The 24,435-nt window shown below is 33.7% G+C and overlaps 1 protein-coding gene and 1 long non-coding RNA gene across 11 annotated transcripts in view; one reads left to right on the plus strand and one right to left on the minus strand.

The window, feature by feature from the left end:
• LOC127861846 (uncharacterized) overlaps window positions 1-24,435 on the plus strand; it is a 129,137-nt gene that overhangs the window by 74,280 nt on the left and 30,422 nt on the right. The window contains exons 2-4 of one of the 8 annotated variants that reach the window (XM_052400530.1): window positions 1,389-1,668; window positions 10,154-10,330; window positions 12,170-12,301. The exons of 1 other annotated variant lie outside the window; for it this stretch is intronic. In XM_052400530.1, the coding sequence (XP_052256490.1) occupies window positions 1,389-1,668; window positions 10,154-10,330; window positions 12,170-12,301 (589 nt within the window). Of the gene's footprint in view, window positions 1-1,388; window positions 1,669-10,153; window positions 10,331-12,169; window positions 12,448-22,352; window positions 22,962-24,435 lie in introns of those variants that run through there. 6 more of the 8 variants (XM_052400529.1, XM_052400528.1, XM_052400527.1 and 3 more) reach the window with 6 other exon arrangements.
• LOC127861848 (uncharacterized) lies at window positions 863-11,126 on the minus strand. 3 transcript variants are annotated; one of them, XR_008040323.1, is made up of 2 exons: window positions 11,010-11,126; window positions 863-1,794 (listed from the first exon to the last, which is right to left on the minus strand). It is a non-coding gene; the product is annotated as an uncharacterized LOC127861848 (long non-coding RNA). The 3 variants fall into 3 exon arrangements; XR_008040322.1 differs by lacking the exon at window positions 11,010-11,126 and adding an exon at window positions 10,676-10,748; XR_008040321.1 differs by lacking the exon at window positions 11,010-11,126 and adding an exon at window positions 6,663-6,714.

The raw sequence follows: 24,435 nt of genomic DNA on the forward strand, positions 1-24,435 counted from the left end.
GTCAGGGCGTTTTCAACATTACAATAGACAAAATATTTCGTTAAGTAAATGCATTTTTTACTATTGAAAAAGGAGTCTTTTTTAAACAGAAATTTATATAAATGTATATATTTTAATATTATGCGTCATTTTCTCAAACTAACAAATAAAATACGGTTGAAAACGGCGATATACCCGGACTAAATCAGGGGTTTATTAAATTGTTTGCTTTTCAACCATTATACACATCAGTATAGCTTAAACGCTACAAATGAATAAAATTTATTTTAGGTTTAACGATAAGTTTATTTGGAACAGCAAAATGCGGAAACAATCGTACATACTTAAATGGCAGATTCAAGTGGTGCAAATTAAACTCTAAAGCCCGATGTGTATCCTTGTTCAATTGTTTTCACCAATCAAAATGTGTTGTCTTGGTTTATATAGATAATAAACAATTATCATCGCATGAGAATCTCTTATAACACGTATACAGTATGAAACCGTTCTACCGGTTTTAGATCTTATAAAACACTATTAAGGCCAAACGTGAACTTAATAAACGCCCTGTGCTACATAAAAATTGTAAACAAAAGTAATGGAAACGTTCTGGAACACATCGTTTTAAAATCACTATTTTTGAACATTGCATGGCTTTGCAATGATTAATCAACCTGAGTGGATACAGCGGGAAGCAAAACAAAAGAAGTATATTCCGCGAATATTACTAATGGAATACGTCTAGTACGTGTATATACAAGAAAGCTATGCATTTCGTATTATGATACCCACTGAATCGTCGATAAAGTCACCGAATGTTAACAGGAGGAAAGGTGTGAAAGACATGCGATTTCAGAATTATAAAAAGAGACAGCGAAATCGATGACGTTTTAAACGATTTACTCAGTTTCACAATAGACATTTGTTTTGTGATGCAAGGGTAATGTACCGAGAACGATTCTTAACATAAACCATATAAGTCATTAAGGGGGTTCCTCTATCTATGCCCTGCAATTTTATAGAAACCTTCCGTCATGACCGGTACTCATTCGGGGTCATATTGTGCAACTATCGACAACCGTCCAACTTCCTTGGCTCATTCGGCCTTGTTTCATGATGCTTACCGCAATAAGGCGTTTGAATCTCTGCACATACATACTGAACGGCCATCATGACTAAGCTACGTCCTCTTTATTCACAAAGGTCCTAAAACTACAATAAAATCGGCCACCTTAATGCAACGCAAAGGTCCAAAAACTACCGTTTATATCGGTAATCCGAATGCAATTCAAAGGTCCGAAAACTGCCATTTATATATGCAACCCGAATGCAACTCAAATAAGAGATTGCAGTGAATGTTCTTGTTTCCCTATGTTCGTTTTCATTATCATGACGACCTTGTATTTCAGACATGGAATCCACCAAGAGAAACCCCTGAAATGGCGGTGATTCTCGAAGACGACCTGACTGTGTCTCCATATTTCTATAGATACCTCAAACTGGTTGACCGAAAATACGGCCACAGTCCAAATGTTAGCGGCTACTCGCTCCAGGGTAAAAGCATCAGACACAGCTCCCTGGTGAGCGACTGCTGTTTAGAAGTAGATACGAAGTATCCAGTGTTTTTATATCCCACCCTGGGCACGTCCGGCTTCGCTCCAAATCGGTTGCCATGGATAAAGTTTCAAGGTAATGTATTTAGCGTTGGCTATTTTCCGAGGTTTCTTGATTGTGGTCAAACCATTTCTTACCATTTACACCAACTATTGACCCTCTTGGCATTCTACATCGTGTTATTTCGGTTTAAGGTGTCATCTAAAACACATCATAGTTCATAATTTCAATATCAAACGTTTGATGAAAAGAAGTCAGACAAAGAAAAGATAGTTTTTTTTTAATAGTAATGTATTTATTAATTCTTAGCTTGTTAAATACTACGCAATTCTGCATTTGTATCAAACAAAAAGGATTTAGTGTTTTCAAGACATGTTCAACTTTCTTTTAAGAATATTTGCATCGTCATGTTATGGCTTAGGTCGTCAAGATTATATGTTAAAATGATTACTTATGAAAACTTGGCTGTTCGCGTATGCGAAAGTATTATGTGTTTTGTATCGGTTTCAAGTAATGTTTGAGCCTTCAATCAAAACGTTTCAGCAAGTTAAATGCGTTAATTCCTTATTATCAGTTGCTTAAGCTGAAATGTGATTTTTAAATGCTGCACAAACAGATGTTCATGTTTGCCTAATGAAAGTTCATGCACATGCAAACGCTCGATCGCAATCGATTGATAGAAAAAATATGAATCGTTGTACCTAACAGAAAATTATGTTATCGTTATAATAGAATTAATAATAAAATAATAATTATATAACAGAAAATTATGTTATCGTTATAATATAAATCATGCTATACTAATTATTATATAATAGAACATTATGTTATCATTATAATACACATAATAATAATATAATGATGATTATATAATTATGTGAATCGAATGGCGTCAATTTCAAAAACAGACGCTTAACTACAAACTTCTCAAACATGTGTATACTAAACACAAAATGATCTCTTCGGAACCTCATTCGATTTTTCCAAATCGACTTCCTCTAGTTATTGGAATGCAGATAGTAAAGATGTTTATGCTGGACTTAGCTAGTTTAATATGCTGTCTGCTCTTCATTTAAATGTACGTCATTGGGTAATTTGTCGTCACTGTAATTCAGAATAAAGCCAATAGAATGTTTTGTTCGAGTTTCTTGTTAACAACTAAATAATGATAAGCACCAAACAATTAGATGTTATGTGTAATGTGCGCGCATGTACATAATATTTGCAAATTAAAATTTTGAAGCTTACAAGCTACTTGCTTTGTCATCGTAAAGGATTTCTCTGTTTGTTTAGTGCATACACTATCAACGGCAAGATAACCTTTATGCGACCTCCATACCAGGAAGATGAGTGCACATTTTGCGTGTTTCATGCAACCGCGTCATGCCTCCGTTGCATGTTTTGTTCATGAACTGATATCCATAGGCAAGTGTCCGTCAATGGATGAGATAAAAGCTTCCTTAAATAGGTTTGAATAGTGAATAGGAATTAAGCTTACTTTAACTTCCTCATTCGTCTTTTGTAAGTAGTTCACTTGCAAAAGCAACGATTTTCATAGTATTTTACAAAGTACAAAGTCACCTTTAAATTTGGCACTTTTGAGGAAGCAAAGCGAAGTTACATTTATGCTAAAACGGAGACTTATATATATATATATATGTTGTCTTGACAAGTCTTTTTGTTCGCAATGTAGCAAAAACAGGGCTATATATATATATATATATATATATATATATATATATATATATATATATATATATATATATATATATATATATATATATAGTTATATAAGTAAAATGTAATAATCCAGATTGTGAATATTATATAATAAAAGTAAAAACACGTGTCTGGGATTTTAAATATATATTGATTTAGCCAACGCGTTTCGCATAGCTCATCAGCGCATAATACAATATATTACAACGTCAAAATGTCATGGGGATAACGTCATATCAATTATGACGTCATAACGTCAATAAATATTAAATGAAATTTAATTTGGGTTTAAATACATGTATAAAATGTTGTTCTTTTGCTAACCTAGCTGAAATATTGTTTGAAAATAGCTTATAAAATGAAAATAATGAAGTGGAATTGTTTCTTTTACAATTCTATTGTAAAAAATCAAACGTCCTTTTATCCACCTAAACATAGAAATAATACACTAGACCATTATATAAATGTTACTCGAACACTTTGCCTTCAACATTCTCAAATGGAAAATGACACTAAACATAACATATCATTAAAAGAAAGAAAAGCTATAGATTTATTAGCAGAAGACAAATCCATAACTATTAAAGAAGCAGATAAGGGTGGCGGAATTGTTATAATGAATACAGACTTTTATAGAAGAAAATTATTAGCAATGTTAAATGACGTTGAATATTATAAACAAATCCCTGATAATGGTAGTCAAATAACACTTTCAAAAATACGCAATTTACTAAAGGAAAATAATAAACTAACTAAACAGGAAAATGATTTCTTAGTAAAATTCGAATGGAAAACAAGTCTAATTTATGGTCTTCCAAAAATTCATAAAAGTAAAATCATTCAGGATGCAATTAAACATAGCAATTCAGAATAAATAGAGTTAATGGATCCAGACGATTTAAACTTTCGCCCAATAGTCGCTGGAACTAACTGTGAAACAAGTCGTTTAAGTTCTTTATTTGATATCTTGTTAAAACCGTTTGTAAAATATGTCAATAGCAATATAACAAATAACATAGATTTCCTAAAACATATACCTTCACAAGTTCCAGAGTCAAGTACATTAGTATCATTTGATGTAATTAATTTATATTCTAATATACCGCATACTCTTGGTTTAAAAGCTATTGATTATTGGCTTCAAAAATATCCAGATTCGGTTAATGAAAGGTTTTCGCAGCGGTTTATAAAAGAAGGCATAAAAATAATACTTGAAAATAATAACTTCAATTTTGATGATAAGTACTACAACCAATCTAAAGGGACTGCAATGGGTACTAAATTCGCGCCAACATACGCTAAATTGGTAGTGGGATTTTTAGAACAAAAACTATATGCAAGAATTGGATCAATTTATAATGATGAATTTCTTTCTTTTATAAAAACATTTTGGAAAAGATTTCTAGACGATTGCTTTATTTTCTGGACAAAATTTCCCCATGAACTTCAAAACTGTTATACTATTTTAAACAACTTACATTCGGATATCAAGTTTACAATGCAAACAAGCACACTCGAGTTACCATTTCTTGATATATTGATTATAAAAAACAATACTGAAATTAATACTGATATATATTACAAAGAAACCGATTCTAAACAATATCTTAATTTTACCTCGTGTCATAATAAACACACAAAGATAAATATTCCTTTCACTTTAGCGAAACGGATCTGCACCAAAGTTTCGAATGATAAACTTAAACTAAAACGTTTAAATGAACTTAAGCATTCCCTTATTCAAAGAAAATATCCACAATCTATTATAAATACAGGTATTAAAAAAGCACTTTCCATCCCTAAACATGAATTACTTTCAAAATCAACACAAAAAGACAAGAGTAATATAATTCCATTTATTTCAACACAAAATCCAAAAAATAAAGAACTGTTTGGCGTATTAAAAAACAACATTGACATTTTACAAACAGACCCGGTTATGAATAAAATAATTTCAAATCAGAAGATAATAAAATGTAAGCGACAGCCACCTAATTTAAAACGTCTGTTAACCAAATCTTACTTTTCATCTCAAGAACAAAGAGTATCCAAATGTAATGACCCTAGATGCGCCCTGTGTGGTTATATTATTGAAGGGAATTCTTTTGATTTTAATGGCAAAATGTTCAAAATAAAAACTAATATGTCATGTGATATACAAAATGTGATTTATGTATTAGTATGCAATGGATGCAAACAATATTATATAGGCCAAACTGGCGATAAACTTAGAAATAGGCGATCTGTCCATGAACAACAAATGCGAGACCCCTCAACAAGACAGATGCCTTTAAGTAAACATTTAGATGAATGTTCACATAATGAACCAAAGTTTAAAATATTTCCATTTTATAAGCTATTTTCAAACAATATTTCAGCTAGGTTAGCAAAAGAACAACATTTTATACATGTATTTAAACCCAAATGAAATTTCATTTAATATTTATTGACGTTATGGCGTCATAATTGATATGACGTTATCTCCATGACATTTTGACGTTGTAATATATTGTATTATGCCCTGATGAGCTATGCGAAACGCGTTGGCTAAATCAATATATATTTAAAATCCCAGACACGTGTTTTTACTTCTATTATATATATACAAATACAAATTAATACAAAAAGAGAAACTCTTACTCTCGTTATCAAACATGTTTATTGATATTTTATTTGTGTCCTTCGCTCATTATCAAAGTTTAAGGTTATAATGATTCCGATTTTGTCAATTGTTTTTGGTTTGTCAAATACGGGACACAAAATCCCTTTTTGAAGACATGTAATGATATTGCGTTGAAGACATCGGTTTAGAACTGAGTCCATTTGTTCAACTTTAATCTCACTGCATTGATTGGTCTATTGGCTTTCATTTAGTTATAGGTTAAGGTTGTGCAATTATTTAAATTATTAATTAATAACAAGAACGTTGAAAGCTAGGTTTCGCGGAGTGTTCATGGTTCTTGTAAAAAATAAGATTAATGTAAATTCATATTTTTAAACTGTATTTGTTGAATTTACTCAAACTTATTAGTTCGTTATTTTGTATAAGCTTATTTTCAAATTATGAGAAGTAATATCTGGCTAGAAACGTTATAGCGTCAAGTGATAAACAGTCTATAAAGCAAATTTTTGTCGTTAAGCAACAATTCCACCATAACAAATGCGCACTCGTTATTGCTCTCAGACTGCACTTGTTTACACAGGGCTCGCAATTTAAACGTACAGCTACATTAGTCTGTCATATTCAACCGATTTATCACTGGCACTGAAGATAAGAGTTTTCGCAAAATAAACTAAAGCAAGTGAATCATAATAAAGTTAAAACATGTCATCTAAATATATTTGATTACCTGTATATATAGATTACTCAATGGTATGCTTAACACACAATCACACTTGAACCGCAACATTGGTAATGGGGGCTATGTAGGAGTCACTTTGTCGGTCGGTCTGTCTATCTGTCTGTCGATCGGTCGGTCTGTTCCAAAAATTCATCCGATCTTCACTAAACTTGGTCACAAGTTGTATCTTGATGATGTTTAGGTCAAGTTTCAATATGGGACATGCCGGGTTAAAACTAGGTCACGGGGTCACTTAGTGCGTTTTTAACAGAATGTTTGTCCGGACCATAACTGTGTCATTTATCGTTAGATTTTAAAACGACTTGGTACATTTGTTCACCATCATGGACGGTGTGTCGCGCGAAAGAATTGCGTCTATATCTCCAATGTAAAAGTCACACTTGGAGTTCAAAGTTCAAATGCTTGTCTGGGCCATAACTTTGTCGTTCATAGTGAGATTTTAAAATCATTTGGCACATGTGTTCACCTTTATTGAACGGTATGTCGCGCGAAAGAATTACGTCTATATCTCCTAGGTCAAGGTCACACTTTGATGTTAAAGGTTAAAAATTGCCATGAATGAGCTTGTCCGGGCCATAACTATGTTGTTCATTGTGAAATTTTAAAATCATTTGATACATTTGTGCACCATCATTAGACGGTGTGTCGAGCAAAAAAAATAAGTCTATATCTCCAAGGTCAAGGTCACACTTTAAGTTCAAATGTAAAAACTGGCCATAAATGAGCTTGTCCGGGTCATAACTATGTCGTTCATTACTAGATTTTACAATCATTTGGCAAATTTGTTCACCATCATTGGACGGTGTGTAGCGCGAAAGAATTACGTCAATATCTTCAAGGTCAATGTCATACTGTGAGTTCAAAGGTCAAAAATGGCCATTAATGAGCTTGTCCGGGCCATAACTATGTCGTTCATTGTGAGATTTTAAAATCATTTGGCACATTTATTCACCATCATTTGACGGTGTGTCGCGCGAAAGAATGACGTCGATATCTCCAAGGTCAGTGTCACACTTTGTGTGCAAAGGTCAAAAATGGCCATAAATTATCTTGTCCGGGCAATAACTATGTCATTCATTGTAAGATTTAAAAATTACTCGGTTCATCTGTTCACCATCATTGGACGGTGTGTCATGCAAAAGAATTACGTCAATATCTCCAAGGTCACACTTTGAGTGCAAAGGTAAAAAATGGCCATAAATTATCTTGTCCGGGCAATAACTATGTCATTCATTGTAAGATTTAAAAATTACTCGGTTCATCCGTTCACAGTCATTTGACGGTGTGTCATGCAAAAGAATTTCGTCAATATCTCTAAGGTCAAGGTCACACTTTGAGTTCAAAGGTCAAAAATGGCCATTACTTATCTTGTCCGGGCCATAACTATGTCATTGATTGTGAGATTTTAAAATTACTCTGTACATTTGTTCACAATCATTGGACGGTGTGTCATACGAACGAATAACGTCGATATCTCTAAGGTCAATGTCACAATTGGAGTTCAAACGTCAAAAAAGGCCATAAATGAGCTGGTTCGGCTCATAACTATTTCATTCCTTTTGGGATTTAAAATTACTCGGTAGTCATTGGAAGGCGTGTCATGCAAAAGAATTCAAGAGTTCAAATGTCAGAATGGCCATAAATGGTAATGGCATTATAATTCTTAAAAATCGCATACATTAGCTTCTCTTGTTTGGTGAAGACAGCATGCAAAATAGTCTGTGTCAATGCAGCATGTGGGGTATACGTCACGTCTGTGACAAAGCTCTAGTTTTAATTTCTGAAACAAAAAACAGAAGATAACAATTTAACTTTTAGGGCGTTGTTTGAAGTCTTGCACTACGTAGACGAATTTCAATAAGCCTCCACGACACTTTAATATTTCTGGGTCACGTGCGGGTGTGGTTGCATAGGTATGTAGATGCAACTTGATATGAGTGAATATTTTGATTTTTGTCGCATATTTTTGTATCTTTAATAACCTAAATAAAATATTTTATTATACCAATCTTTCTTTGCGGCACATTACAACTAATTTTTATGCAATTACAAGCTTGTAGATTGTTTTCCTTTTTTTTACACACAAGACATGGTACACGTGCATAACACACACATAACATCAGAAAAAAACAACGTCCTATCTGCGTTCGAAACGATCAAACACTCTGAAATATTTTCTGTCTATTTGCGTGACTAGTTGAACTACTAAAACATGACATTGCAGCCTAAAGCCTTTTAAGTATTAAACACGAGTATTGTTTGCCAATTACGTTTGTGCTTTTCTGCTTTATGCTGTTGGACTGTAGTTTCGATCAAACGTCAATGGCGACCTCGTTTTTACTTTCTTTATTTTTATTAATTCATGAATAATTTGATTAAGTTTGGATGAAACCTATGTGCCGGTTAGCACCACACTATAACTTAATGTTTTATATTAAATTGAAGACTTTTTATTTGCGAAAAAACTAAAATTATATATTTTAATTTAACCAGAAATTCATCAGGTGTTGATATTCATTAGATTTTATCATTATGAATTTGTATGGTTTCAAATATAAATGTGACTTGTTTGTATAAGAATGTAAAGGTTTTAACGGTTTTCTTACTGTTGCTGCTAAATTTGGACTTTTATGGCATATTTGTGAGGTCATGAAAACGCTGTAAAAGTTTAAGGCCTAATAAAACATTGGTGGACCTGGATTTTAATTCATGTTTGTATAAGCAAAAAATGGCTTTAGCAAACTTTCAAATCATTAAAAACTATTTACCCCGGTATAACAAAAACATATTAGAAATTGCAATATACGACCCTCATTGCATAACAATTTTAATTGTGTTATGTAAGTGACCGCATAATTGATTTCAAATAGTGTTCACATAAATGATCATTGGATGGCTGTTCACCACACTAAGAAAACATTGATTTGTTTTCAAAAGCATTGCCGCAAGGAGAAGGAGATTTTTTATCTGCTGTGGCCATATTGAACATTTTAATTTTATCATACCAGTAACGTCGGTAAAATTTCAACGCGCTCTCAATAAATATTTTGCTTAAGTGATTCTTAACAATACTAAAGCTGATATTGGTTCAATTACAAAACTTTGATTCTAGCGGTCGGAGTATTGTCCGTTGTATCAATCTGCGTGTTGTTAATTGGTTTAATCTTGAAATGATTTCACTTACGTGAATGTTCAGTTCTACAGGCTATGACACATATATATTTAAGTCCCCTACTGGTGTTACCGTACATGTACCATATTCACTTATAAATATTCAATTGTCAACGACGCTGATCCTAATAGAAAGTAACATGATGTTTGACATGCGTTTTAACTTAGAGAACCACTGTTATGCTCATTCAATTTCTAATATAAAAAATAATAGTTTTGGTAGAATATATTTTGGAAAGCCCGTGTATCCAATTTTACTCGACGTTAGCGTATGATTAAACTGATGTAATATGAAAAAAGATTTTCAGACTGGTTGGCGGAAGTAAAGAAGAACAACCAGTCCGTCCCGTATGTCCCCGAACATAAGGCTACAATCTGGTACAAATCTTTCCTATCCACTAACGAGGCGGACTCAATGTGGGAAATGGAATACCTGTACTATACCTGGAAGAACCAGCAATATACAGTGTATCCGAATTTTCAAGGTAATGATAATTGCAGTGTATAGTCGGAGTCATGTAGCATCCATATTAAGAATACATTACGCACTAAATGCAGTCGGTAACATAGAATTATTCGATTCGTATATGTATGTGCACACGTACTTTCTAAAGGTCCGATATTGTTGTTCTATATCTAGTAACAGGCTAAATAATGTAATAGTAAAATTGGCATTTGACAACATCTGTTGCTATATTTTTGAGCGCTCAGTTTCTTAAGTCATAGTCTTCATCACAACGTGTGGCGCAGGCGAAGTTTCAATATGTGTATATATTTTTGACATTCTATTCTCGTAACGGATAATTACTTCTAATTATAATAATGCTTACCTATTGAAGATTGGAAAATACCATAGGTATTATAACCAATACACGTACCATGGATGTACGCGTTTTTATAGCTCACATGAGAACAACGTTCTTATAGAGAGCTTTTAATATCGCCTTTCGTCCTTCGTGCGTCATTGGTAACACGTCGTAAACATGTGTCATGTAAACACTTGTTGAAACATGATTAAAACATTTACTACGATTATATTGCGACTCGGTTCAAAACTCAATTTCGGCCGAACATTAGGTGACTAAGTAATTTTTAAGAAAAAGCATGTGAACACTCTTTGTTAGATCATTTGTTACATTATATGTGTATCGAGTCAAAACTTACCACGTGGAACCAAAACCTATATCACTATGTCAAATGAAAGAAAACGGGTATAAACACTATATAGTTTTCATGTATTGCCAAATATTTATTAAATTTGGTCGGTACATTTGTCTTAAAATGATCTTATGGTTTCTCCCATTAATTAGATAAGTGGCTTTACATATTTTACCATCTGGCAGCCACGGTGTGTCCATTTGTGGCTATCTTAAAACAATTGGTACGTTTATGACCTAAGCAAAAATGGTTTGTTCTGATAACACATCTGAAAAATATGGTTTAATAGGTAAACGTCTTATTCTATTTTTTATTTAGTTTTAAACAATACTTAAATTTACCATAGTTATACAATAATGTGTTCATTTTTAATTTGATTATTACAAATGTAACGTGAAATTAAATATAACATTTGATTTTGTGTTAATCCTCCGCTTGCTGCTAACTTAGAGATTTATCAGAAACAAACACAATCTGATAAAAGCTTTTATCTATAAAGAAATAACGCTTTATCCTTCGAGTTATCAATATCAATAAGGTATATCGTTGATAACTGTTATCCTGTCATTTCAATATTTTTATTTTTATTTGAAGAGAAATGGATTGGCAATACCCGTTGTTCACGTGTCTGTACAATAGTTTTCGCCTTTTTAATCAAATATTATCATGACTATACTTAAACAATTAAAATTACAAACACAAACAATTCTCAGTCGGCGTACCAGAAATACATTATTGTGTGCGTATGCCTTATGCTCTGATATGTGCATTGAGCTTGAAAATGATTGTGGTTCATTCAAAACATGCCTGCCAGGTGTTGAAGCTATGACCTTTATAAGACTATTGTGAGCTATTGTGAACACTGCCTACTCAAAACAATTGAGTTCATTCATGTCTCACCGTATGACCTTTTGCCCTCTTGTATATAAAAAGGTCCTCTGATAATGTATTTTGTCAAGTTACATTTCTGCCTTTAACCTTCGTCAAAATGTCGACAACATCAACACATTTGTTGTTTAAACATAACATATAAAATCATGATCTCAACATTAACTAAGTGGTTATTAACAAAGCAAAATGCAACTTTAAAATGTTGGTACAATTATTGTGGAGATATCACGTGTTAATACCACAAAACAAACGAATGTTCAAATATGTAATTTCAGACCACAGAGGTTTGACCTTCAACTGGTACGAGGACGGTCTACATTCCACGGGCGAGGGCAGGGGAAAAACGGACGAACAGCGCAATTTGGTATTAGATTGGACACTTGATGACCAGAGTTTGCCTTCCGAACCTGCATATGTTGACAACAGGGGAGTTGTTATAAAAACTGAAGTGCGGACAACGCAGCGTTAGCTTGGCAATAATTTATGTTTACATTGTAACTAATAAGTTACTCGTATTCATCTTCCATACGAATAAAAACGTGTCACATTTCAACGCAATCGATGTGTGAATATACATGTTTTTATTTGCCGTTAAAAAGCAAATATTGAGACGCGTCCAAAAGATTTGTGCTAAAGCAAAATGAGGTCGTGAAAATATCCATGACCAATTTGACTAGTGCGTGAATTGCATGGGGATATTGTTTAAACAGTCGGACAAGAAGGCGTGACGGCGTTGAGTTTGTCTTGAAGAATCTTTATACAAAAACCATGCATTTAATCATGATAAATCATGGCTGTGCATCGCATTTTATTAGTAGCCACATTTTTGTTTATATATATATATATCCACAGATTGCTCCCAAGAGTCACATACTTTATTGGTTTAAAGGGGCCTTTTCACAGATTTTAGCATATTTTGAAGTTTTCATTAAATTCTTTATATTGATAAATGTAAACATTAAATCTGAAAAGCTTCAGTAAAAAATCAAGAATAAAATTAAAACAAGGAAAAAAAGTAGCCGGTACCAGGGCTCGAACCAGTGACCCCCGGAGTCCTGGAGTTAGTCTGAAGTAAAACGCATAGGCCCTCTCGGCTATTATGCCGAGTATACACAGAATAAGTATTTTATACCATATATAAGCAATCTTCGTAGTTTCGTTAATTTAAACGATAACAACAGAACTCTCCAAATTATTCAATCGTTTCGCGTTTCAACGCTGTATAATTTTTAGGTTTTCAAATAGTCAAAAGATACATATAATAGCTATATTGGACTATGGTAAATGTTCAGTAATACTGTTTCCTCACAAATATCATAACTAGAACGAAAATTTGCGAATCTGAAACAGCTTTTTTCAATTTTGTCAATTTAACAAACCGTGAAAAGATCCCTTTAATGCTTTTCTTCCAGTGTTTTGTCTGGTATATCCCAAGCATGCACCATGGCCATTCCTATGATACTTGTGTATACATGTACTTTGTTTACAACATTTAAATTATGAGAAAAACATTGCTGCCATAATTAGCATATACATTTTAAATAGACTAACTATTCTATAGCTTTACTTCTAGTTGATGATATATGTGTAATCATATTTTTGATCTCATCTGGGGCTCAAGTGTGCTTGTTTATGATCGCGTTTTGTCCGCCATTTGTCATAAATACTGCGTCGTCAATATAAAGCCTTTTAACACTTAAGCGGGCACGTGTTTGATTTAATCTTTACGAAACTTTGTCGAAAGCTATGAATTATCAACCAATGTTGAGCTGGTTCACATGGTATCTTTAACAAAGATCCAACTCGAATATTCAAATTTATTAACGCTATAGAGGTCACATGTATTCCCCACCCTTCATGAAACTTTGCCCAACGATAGTCTAAATTGTAATATGACGGGGAGATTGATGTTTGGTTGGGGTGTAAATCTCAAGAATAAAGTCTTAAATATTCTTGAAAAGTACAAACAAAATGCTGTTGTTATGAAATCACGATCGTGATTGGGCATGGTGACACTCAGCTGAAAAACAATACAGGTTCAAGCCATGAAACCTTCAACCCAGGAAAGCGCCAAGAGTCCTATTGGTCTTCTTGGTAAAAAGTACAGTCGAAATTAATCATAGTATAATCGACTCCATTCATTAGATGTCCGATTTAGATCACTTTAATAGTATTTTCAAGATTTATATTATTGTAAAACAGGGTTTATTATTATATATGAAGGAGAATGATAAACGTTTATCACAGGTGAATATAATGTTTCGCTTTAAACAGATAATCTGATTTTACTAATAACTGCTTTTGTAACATATTTGTTCTTTGTCCAAACGTTCGTTTACTCGGTAGATTTCGTATGTTTCATGTGTCATTATGTAATCACCTGACGCCTGTTAACGTGTTTTCCTTACATTACATTCCAATTTATTTAATGTTGAAACAAAAATTAACCTTTTGGTTTGCGTGTTTGTGTTTTATATAATTTTGTATTAATACATAATAATATTAATAATAATAAAAATAATAAAATCTAAATCTAAATACGGCGTTGTTTTTCGTTCTATATGTTGTGTTTTTTCAATGTATGGGAACGGCAGTGTTTCTTCCAATTGGATTTGAAGTTATATTGTCCGATTGTGATAAGAAAGAGAACCTGTGCAACAACAAGTTAAATAAAAATCAAAAGAACAACAACGCAATACTTTAAATACATTTACTACGGTCGAAAAGTATCGCTATAACATGTTGAGATAAATCTGTATTGTAGAGCACACAGATCTGTGAATATGAAATAAGACGCGATAATGAGTCTTATGCTATATGCGACCAAAGTAGCACCGGACCAGAGCTACCCTGTCCGCTATGAAGTCATACCATTGACATGTTCATTTACTCACGTTTGTAGATCTCTTGCTTCGGTCCTTCAAACCAAATAACAATTCAAAAAAATAATATAGTTGGAACGTATCTGCTCACAAGATGTCCATGACAGGTGGCTGCCACCCCAAACCATGATCAAACTACAAGTTTTCTTGTGTAAAATTTCCTTATTCAGTTTAGATCAATCCATACAGTGTTACTTGCGACTGCTTTGGCACCTGATTCCACATAGATTTCATGGAAATGCAACAAATGGTCTGAAACGGAATCACAAAAAAACACAAGTTCGATCTGCTTCACGTAAATATGCAATAGTCCAAGTTACACGTAACAGAACCCAATCTTAAATATCCTCACTACCCGCAAATCACAACTTAAAAAAAGAAAATGGGTTTATTTAATTTGCGGAAACGTATTTACCAACATAGTCTAGAAAGTTCAGATTAAATCAACAACAAAGAAAGTCAACAACTCCCTGGTATTCGTGCAAAGAAATCTGTCAAGCTACCCCAAAGACATTAAGTGTCAGTCACACAAAACTCTTATCAGACCGCTCCTAGTATATTAAAGAACCGTCTGGGACCAATCTACTGCCACAAAGTTAGAAACACTAGAAACTGTTCAAGACGAAAGGCTCGCTGAGAAAAAGGCGACTACACATCCAGCAGATGCATTTGCTCGATTATTTCAGCATAAAGCTTTCCTACGTTGCAGAAACGTATAACCAGATTCATCTAGTGATAGGGTATGGGATAACACAACAGTTGTTAGACCACCCCGAATCACAGTTCTTCCTACCTTTGACAGTCGGCGCTTATGGGTTTGTCCCAAATACCATTCTTATTTCCCATCTGCAATCCATCTGTCACATAAGCTACCCCAAGGTCAAAGTAGAAAGCATCGAAGCTTTCAAGGTAGGACTTTTCATTGGACCTTTATTCCCCAAGTATATGTATTTTGTATTCGCTTTAAACACCTCATACTTGAACGTCGCACTTTGCCTTGCCCCATACACCCTGTACGACTATGCCCCAGAGATTGATTTTGTACAGTATTGGGAAGAAGAAGAATAAGAAGAAGAAGACGACGAAGAAGAAGAAGATGACGATGATGATGGCGGTGATGATGATGATGATTACGATGATTATGATGATTACGATGATGATGATGATGATGATGACGATGATGATGATGATGATGATGATGATGATGATGATGATGATGATGATGATGATGATGATGATGATGATGATGATGATGATGATGATGATGATGATGATGATGACGATGATGATGATGATGATGATGATAATGATAATGACGAATACGACGACGACGACGATAATGATGATGATGATGATGATTATGATGATGATGATGATGATGATGATGATGATGATGATGATGATGATGATGATGATGATGATGATGATGATGATAATAATGATAATGATAATGACGAAGACGACAACGACGACGACGACGATACTGATGATGATGATGATGATGATGATGATGATGATGATGATGATGATGATGATGATGATGATGATGATGATGATGATGATGATGATGATGAAGAAAACAGAAATGCAATATTGAAGATACATAGCCGTACCAACCCAATCTCCACGCAGAGTTGTCGTTCCTTGCTCTCACATACAACTCTGCGTAAGGCTCAGGATGCCATTTTGTCTACCAAATAGCTAAAACTGAACAAACGCATTCAATGTATATTTGATTGGATATTTAAGATCGCATGCTTCGACGTGTGTATGTATGTTGGTTTCTTAACATCAAAAAACCATATCAATGTTATAATAATGAATTAAGACTGATATAAGATATCATGGTATGTGATGGTTTTCTTTAATGCGGTGAATGCAATGTAACCGTCGTGCAAGAGATTGTTTAGTATACTGTAACCTCAATGATGAACGCTTGGTATGATCATGACATGAATGAGACGCTTTCATAACAATAGTCCGTTCTGGTCATAATACACTAAATAGTTTCCCTATATAATTCAATGTAAAAGCGACAACTTTGAGCGAAAATAAATGCAACATTTTGCACATAGAGACCCCCATAACAATACCTTTTCTTAAAGGCCATTCTAAGCGAAATCGATTTATGCAATAAAAAAGATATGTCATGTACAATGCAAGAAAGAACTTGACACAAATCAAAATCGACTGTTTTTGCAACTTTTTTTTTCGGCCGTTTCTTAGTGGAATGTAACCTTTTCTAGTGCAATGGTTTACTATAGTCTTCACGTGTATCATATTTCAGGGATTCAGTAGTGAACACCTATTCATGCCCTACCATTATCTCCGCAAGATAACACCCGAATACTGGTAAAAAGTGTAAAACATGCCTTCCTGTCAACTATGATATTTTTTTAGAGAGTACAGCCCTACATGAAGCGATCATTTAGTGTATTGTAACCTATAAGACAACGTTTACTGTTAACATCGCGAAAAATAAGCACTTCTCGATACTTAAAAAACCTATTTTCTATGTGCATGCCAATTTTCAGACCGATCTTTCACGTAGAAATGCTTGAAAATGCATTTTATTATAACGCCTGATAAGCCATGTGGCTTTCGCGTTCGGAGCTTTGATTTATAACGGGCGTTCAGGTGTAAAACGATAACCCTAAATAATAACAATCGGTCAAAATACTGGAATATTGTTACAAGCTATGTAGAAAAAGAAGTAAACAACTATTAAAACGTGTTCATGAGCTCTTTCAGCACAAATTGTTGCGATTTGAGATGCTAAAGACGAGTTTTTGTACGGTTTTCTTCTTATTTTCCTCTGAAAACGAATTTCTCCTTAAAAACTCACGATGCTCCTTAAATTCGTGAAACAAACGCATTTATTCCGTGAAATTTGCCAAATCGCGTCATATCCCACTAAAAAAATGATGATTTTCTGTAAATACAGCTCCTTTGTGACTAGGCCTGGTTTTGCGTTTAGACAACGTTTACTGTTAACATCGCGAAAAATAAGCACTTCTCGATATTTATAAACCTATTTTCTATGTGCATGCCAATTTTCAGACCGATCTTTCACGTAGAAATGCTTGAAAATGCATTTTATTATAACGCCTGATAAGCCATGTGGCTTTCGCGTTCGGAGCTTTGATTTATAACGGGCGTTCAGGTGTAAAACGATTACCCTAAATAATAACAATCGGTCAAAATACTGGAATATTGTTACAAGCTATGTAGAAAAAGAAGTAAACAACTATTAAAACGTGTTCATGAGCTCTTTCAGCACAAATTGTTGCGATTTGAGATGCTCAAGACGAGTTTTTGTACGGTTTTCTTCTTATTTTCCTCTGAAAACGTATTTTCTTCTTAAAAACTCACGATGCTCATTAAATTCGTGAAACAAACGCATTTATTCCGTGAAATTTGCCAAATCGCGTCATATCCCACTAAAAAAATGATGATTTTCTGTAAATACAGCTCCTTTGTGACTAGGCCTGGTTTTGCGTTTAGGTCATAATACACTAAATAGTTTCCCTATATAATTCAATGTAAAAGCGACAACTTTGAGCGAAAATAAATGCAACATTTTGCACATAGAGACCCCCATAACAATACCTTTTCTTAAAGGCCATTCTAAGCGGAATCGATTTATGCAATAAAAAAGATATGTCATGTACAATGCAAGAAAGAACTTGACACAAATCAAAATCGACTGTTTTTGCAACTTTTTTTCGGCCGTTTCTAAGTGGAATGTAACCTAGTGCAATGGTTTACTATAGTCTTCACGTGTATCATATTTCAGAGATTCAGTAGTGAACACCTATTCATGCCCTACCATTATCTCCGCAAGATAACACCCGAATACTGGTAAAAAGTGTAAAACATGCCTTCCTGTCAACTATGATATTTTTTTAGAGAGTACAGCCCTACATGAAGCGATCATTTAGTGTATTGTAACCTTCTGAGCCCAACATAGAGGTGAATGTAATGTAACCGTCGTGCAAGAGATTGGTACCAACCATGTAAGAGCTTTTCTTTTCTTCAAGGGAGAGTACTCGCACGAAAATATAAAGATATTTGATGGTGCAGTTATCATGTTATTTATCCTGACAGTGTTATGAATATGTTCGAGGGTTTTGTGTATACAGTTGTATATATTTTACCAGCAATCACACAAAAACAGTATGTAACTTAATACCACAATACACTCGGTTCACGTTATAAGTTTATTGAGACTAACGTATTATTCTATTTATCCAACTTTTTTATTCAGTAAACCTTTTTATTTATCAAAATAAGTTTAACTGGATAATTTTGCGTTTTCACGTGTGTTTGTCGCACTTTGATAATGACTGTAGTGTATTCAAGGTCAGTGTATTACTCCGCGTTCCAAAAATAACCGCTGATCAAACAATCAGTTTTTAAAATCAGAATATCGTTCTGTGACAAAGAGCCGTGAATTTTATTCATATTGAATTGCAAATCTAAAAGTTTAATAACATCGATATAACATTTAGTTGTTATATACAAGGAACTACATTTTTTTACAGTGTAGCCTAACAACGTAGCAAGTGCCGTTGATTATACCAGAAATTTAATCAACACGGCTTAAATCAACCGAATTCGCGGTAAAAGTGGGATAAATTCTATTCAATCTATTCAATGTGTAAATTTACTGGAAAGACGAATTATGTTACCTTTTTACTTCCTTAGCGCGGAAATTGTTTACGGCGGAATGTCATTGAAATGTTGAATAAGGCTTTGCATTTAATTAGCTCCGCTATTAAACAAATACGTCAAGCTATGTGGTATTTCTGTATGCACAACTAGCAGTTTCACACTAAATAAAAAATGGTATCCTTTTCGACACGATCTTATTTCATTCATTTCATTTTGTGATAAATTGTATCGCCTCCGACTGTTCATATGTCATTCAATCATATTGTGCTTGCAATGTTATAGTTTTGACAGATAAATCCTTTAATGACATTAAAAAAGGAAATATGTGTATAGGGAAATACTTGAGACAAGTGTACACTGTCTACCTATGTAATTGGCAAAACATGTGGTTAAGTTTGTCACTTTATGAATACATGCTGTTACCGCCGCTAAGTCTGTTTAAGTGAAAAACATTTATTCTAGATACTGCCAACATAACCATGTAAATAAACCTAAGACTATGACATTTCCAAATACAAATACCGAATTCAACATTTAGAATTCGTCAATATGAAATGTTAAAACTTGCTGCAGTTTTCGTCAGATTGATGCAAGACATTTACATTAAATATTACTACTTTACTACTTTGAACTCATATGATGACTGGCGTGCATTGCGCTTGTTCTTATTGGCTGACACAACAAGAACGCCCCAACAACAATGATAATAACAATACAAATAATTATAATAATAAGAAGAAGAAGTACAAGAAGAAGAAAAATAATAATAATAATATCAATAATAATAATAATAATAATAATAATAATAAAAATAATAATAATAATATCAATTATAATAATATCAATAATAATAATAATAATAATAATAATAATAATAATAAAAAAATAATAATAATAATAATAATGATGATAATAATAATAAGAAGAAGAAGAAGAAGAAGAAGAAGAAGAAGAATATTAATAATATCAATAATAATAATATAATGATAATAATAATAATATTATTATTATTATTATTATTATTACTATTATTATTATTATCATCTAATTTGAACTGCTCAATGACTTCACTAAAACTTTAATTTAACAATACAAATTTGCAATGTAACGACTGAAGCGTTTATATTTTGGGTAAAAAAAAATCTATTAAAATAGAAACATTTCTAGCCACACATGTCGTAGCAATATGAGTTAATACCCAATATTTCTGACAACAAAATAATATAAAATTTACAAATTACAAAGTCTCATTGTAAACTTTTGTTAAAGTATGCTTAGACGCCACTTTACTTGTAACCAAATTGCAAGAAGTTAGTGAATATATCACAGCAGCGCGTTCTATTCCTTTATATGATAATATCAATTTTAAGCTTGTTATCTTGTAACCCGAATTTGATAATACAATGTACAAGATAATTAGCCAATAATGACATTGGGACTGATCAGTTTATCCCCAAAAACAGAAAATCATGGAGCCGCCCCTGCTTTTACATAAAATAAATCTACCGTGTGTCAGCCATTCATAAAGAGTGATTCAAATGAAGCGTGAAGTCAATGCTAATACAGTCATTACCCTGACTCGTTCACAGTGCATGAACATATTGAGAAGGATACTTGTTATGTTTTATATTCCATTACATTTTATGACAAACATAAATTATTTATCATCTAACCATTTAGAATAAAAACAAACACATTTGTTTATGTGTCATGACAAGCAGGGTATTTTATTTCTTGAAACACACGCACGGAGTGGGTGTTTGTATCTGACAGGGCTTTCTACACATAAATGCAAGAAACAAATTTTCTGACGATTGTATGTGTTCAATGTGCAACAGATATCGACCCCAATGGCACCGCTCAGTTGAAGAGTCTCGAGACGTCAGTAAACGTTGCGACATCCTTCTCATATATTGAAGAACTGAAACGATACTAAATCCATTCTGTAGAACACGTCGTTATACGTATCATTAAAAATGCTCATGCTTTACATGTGAATAATTGAATATTATTAATACCCATCAGACGTCAAGCCTAAACTCAAAATCATACAATTGCACAATTTAACTACACAATTCAAAATCACAAGCCCAACCAAGGACGCCACGGCCCTAACAACCGCCCGTCCGCCGCCGATGCCCAAAGCGCACCGAGGACGCCCCATATGCCCATCCACAACGCCTATTCGCGAAAAGAACATAAAGTGCAGAATTAGTTTTGATAAAAGCAGCTGCGATAATTACAAGATTTATTCATTACCATTAATTAAGAGAAGTGCACATGACTTCACGTACACCCCAAACAATAATCGGTGGTAACGAACGATTCAGGTGTAACCGCAAGCGGGATACGCAACCCTACTGCTCATTTTTCATTTTTCTTTTAATGGCAGGGGGACGTATGAGGACCCATGGGTCAAGACCGGTGTCCAGGTGCCTTCATCACCTCCTGAAACCTCTAATTTTAGAGAAATCTACAAATAATCAGCTGTTACTATATCGTAAACGTTAAGTATTCTTTTTAGAAAACCATGTAAATCTAATGGTAAAATGTCCGGAACAAATGCCGCTTTCTATCTCAAGTCAGTCATCCGTCTGCTCTCATAAAACTCACTGAAACACATAAAACATAATATTAACATCAACACACAAACAGAGCATAACTAAATAAAACGATTTAAATCGAGTCTTCGCTCTACCCTGCTTGCCTGTCGAATGACTAAACCTACCAATATGTGCACGAGGAAATCTTGATTTCCGCATCATTGGACATATATCACCTTAAAAAACCTGTATAACCAGTTTATTCATTCACACAACGATAATAAATACATATATTGGTTCAAGCAAGTGATCGTCTGCATTTGAACACATTGATTAAGCTGTTACCAGCTGCGCTTCAGCAAGTACAAACGCAATAATCAAGATGTGATGTTTTCCCAAAGTTTCGGAATATAGAGTTGTATATTAATAAAAGTATACATGTAAAGTTTTTGAATATGTTTTCCAGATATTATTGTACTAGAAGAAGATACTTGTTAGGAAATAAGACGACGATAAAGAGCAAGATTCTTTGCGGATTCTGTGTAACATTGTTAGTATTAGTATTTGCCTCAGTTGATGTGATGGTGAACGAGAACAGAATAATCACTCAATTGTTCGGACAGGTTACTGTTGACCGAGAGTTTCTTAACTGGAATTCGGTAACGCAGAACATGTCAGAGTTGGGCAGATGCAAACTCGTGACGGCGCCCCAAAGAACGCCGGTGGACCTCAGAATCATCGTGATCACGTACAACCGGCCGAATTCGACCTTGCGGCTTCTTGACTCCATCTCTAAAGCGCACTTTGAAGGTGACTCGATTTTGCTCGAGGTCTGGATAGATAAGTCCAGGAATGGAAATGTTTCACATGAAACCCTGGCCACTTTGGGGAACTTCCGGTTCTCATCAGGAGAGTGTCATATTCACGTGCACAAAGAACATGTTGGAATAACCGGTCAGTGGTTACATGTAAGTTACTCTTCCTATTTTAGAAACGTTTAATTTAATGCAGTTAAATGATCTCACAGTCCCACTCAAAATATTGTATGGTATTTTAATTTGCGATACCATTAGCGAAAAAAAAAATGTGAATAAGCTCAATAGTACCTAAAAATACACATAGGAATCATACAATTCAATGAAATTAGGTCGCCGCATTGGAACGTTAAAAAAAGAAAAAGTATATTGACGCTAGTACAAACAATTCGTTAACCAGGGGCGGGGGGCATACGTAAACTTGACCCTACTTGGCTTAAGTTAGGTTAATTAGAGCTTACTTCCAAGATGGCGTCGTTTGGTATTTTAGGTGAAGGAGAAGCGAATATTTTCACCCGGTAAGCCACTATATATTTATATTTCTTTTAAATGAAAACGCACTTTCGGCTCTAAAGTGTTTGCGCTTCCCGCGTGTTAAGATCGTAGACGTCGGGTAAAAAGGTTATCGAAGGAAGACCGTCTTCAAATCTGTTGTCTACTCACGTGACGTTCTAGAAATTGGATGTACAAATTTCATTTTCTTAATAATACACATTATTTACGAACGTGTACAGTAAAATAAAACTAAACTCATGATTGTTTCATGTTTTATCTCTCATAACTAATTTATTGCCCCAAAAAATTGTTTCCAAATGACAAAATTTTCTTTCTATGTTTAATAGCTTGGCACGAAATAACTACCCATTTTACTTAAGTTTATTTGTGTACTTGAATATTTTATATATTTAATAGCATATTATGTGGTGCACTATAAGTTTTTACACCGATTTTGCAAGAAGATGTGTTGTGGGGTGGCTGATGTGCAAGATAAAAGAATAATTATCATCACTTTTCAGAAATATTTGAATTAATTAATGTTTTTTTATGACGTGTTGACCTTATTCTGTTATGATCTTTTTTGTTTAATCATTATTTTACTGTCCTTTCATGATGCAGGTTAGAGGGCGATAATACGTGCATCTTTCGTTGCAGTTTATGTTATTAGGAATTTGAAATTAGCAGAGGACTGAGATACCATGCCCCCATTCATGGACAACATGAGTTTAAACGTAAAATACGCCAAAAAGAATCCTTAAACAGAGCCGGACTAAAACTGAAAATAAAAACACACGCAGCAAACAAAACCATGTACATCTGATGCTTGTAGTTATTTTTTTAGTTTATATAAAGTCTACATATACATTTCTACATATAATTGCTATGAGTGGTACTTAATTGCACGTCTCGTTCCGTATATGCCATAATCCCAGTTTCTTACGTTTGTGTATTAAAATGAACAATTATCTCTGTTTCGTCATTTCTTCCCACGATGTCAACTGCACACATTTTCAATTTTATTCAACAGTTACATACATGATAAAAAAACTATCAAAGTGAGCCAATACTTTATTTCCGCAATTCAACAGTCTTAAATAATATGTATCCACGGAAGTACCAATGAGAGAAA

The sequence above is a fragment of the Dreissena polymorpha genome, chromosome 16 (assembly GCF_020536995.1).
Source record: "Dreissena polymorpha isolate Duluth1 chromosome 16, UMN_Dpol_1.0, whole genome shotgun sequence".
In the NCBI taxonomy this organism is placed as follows: domain Eukaryota; kingdom Metazoa; phylum Mollusca; class Bivalvia; order Myida; family Dreissenidae; genus Dreissena; species Dreissena polymorpha.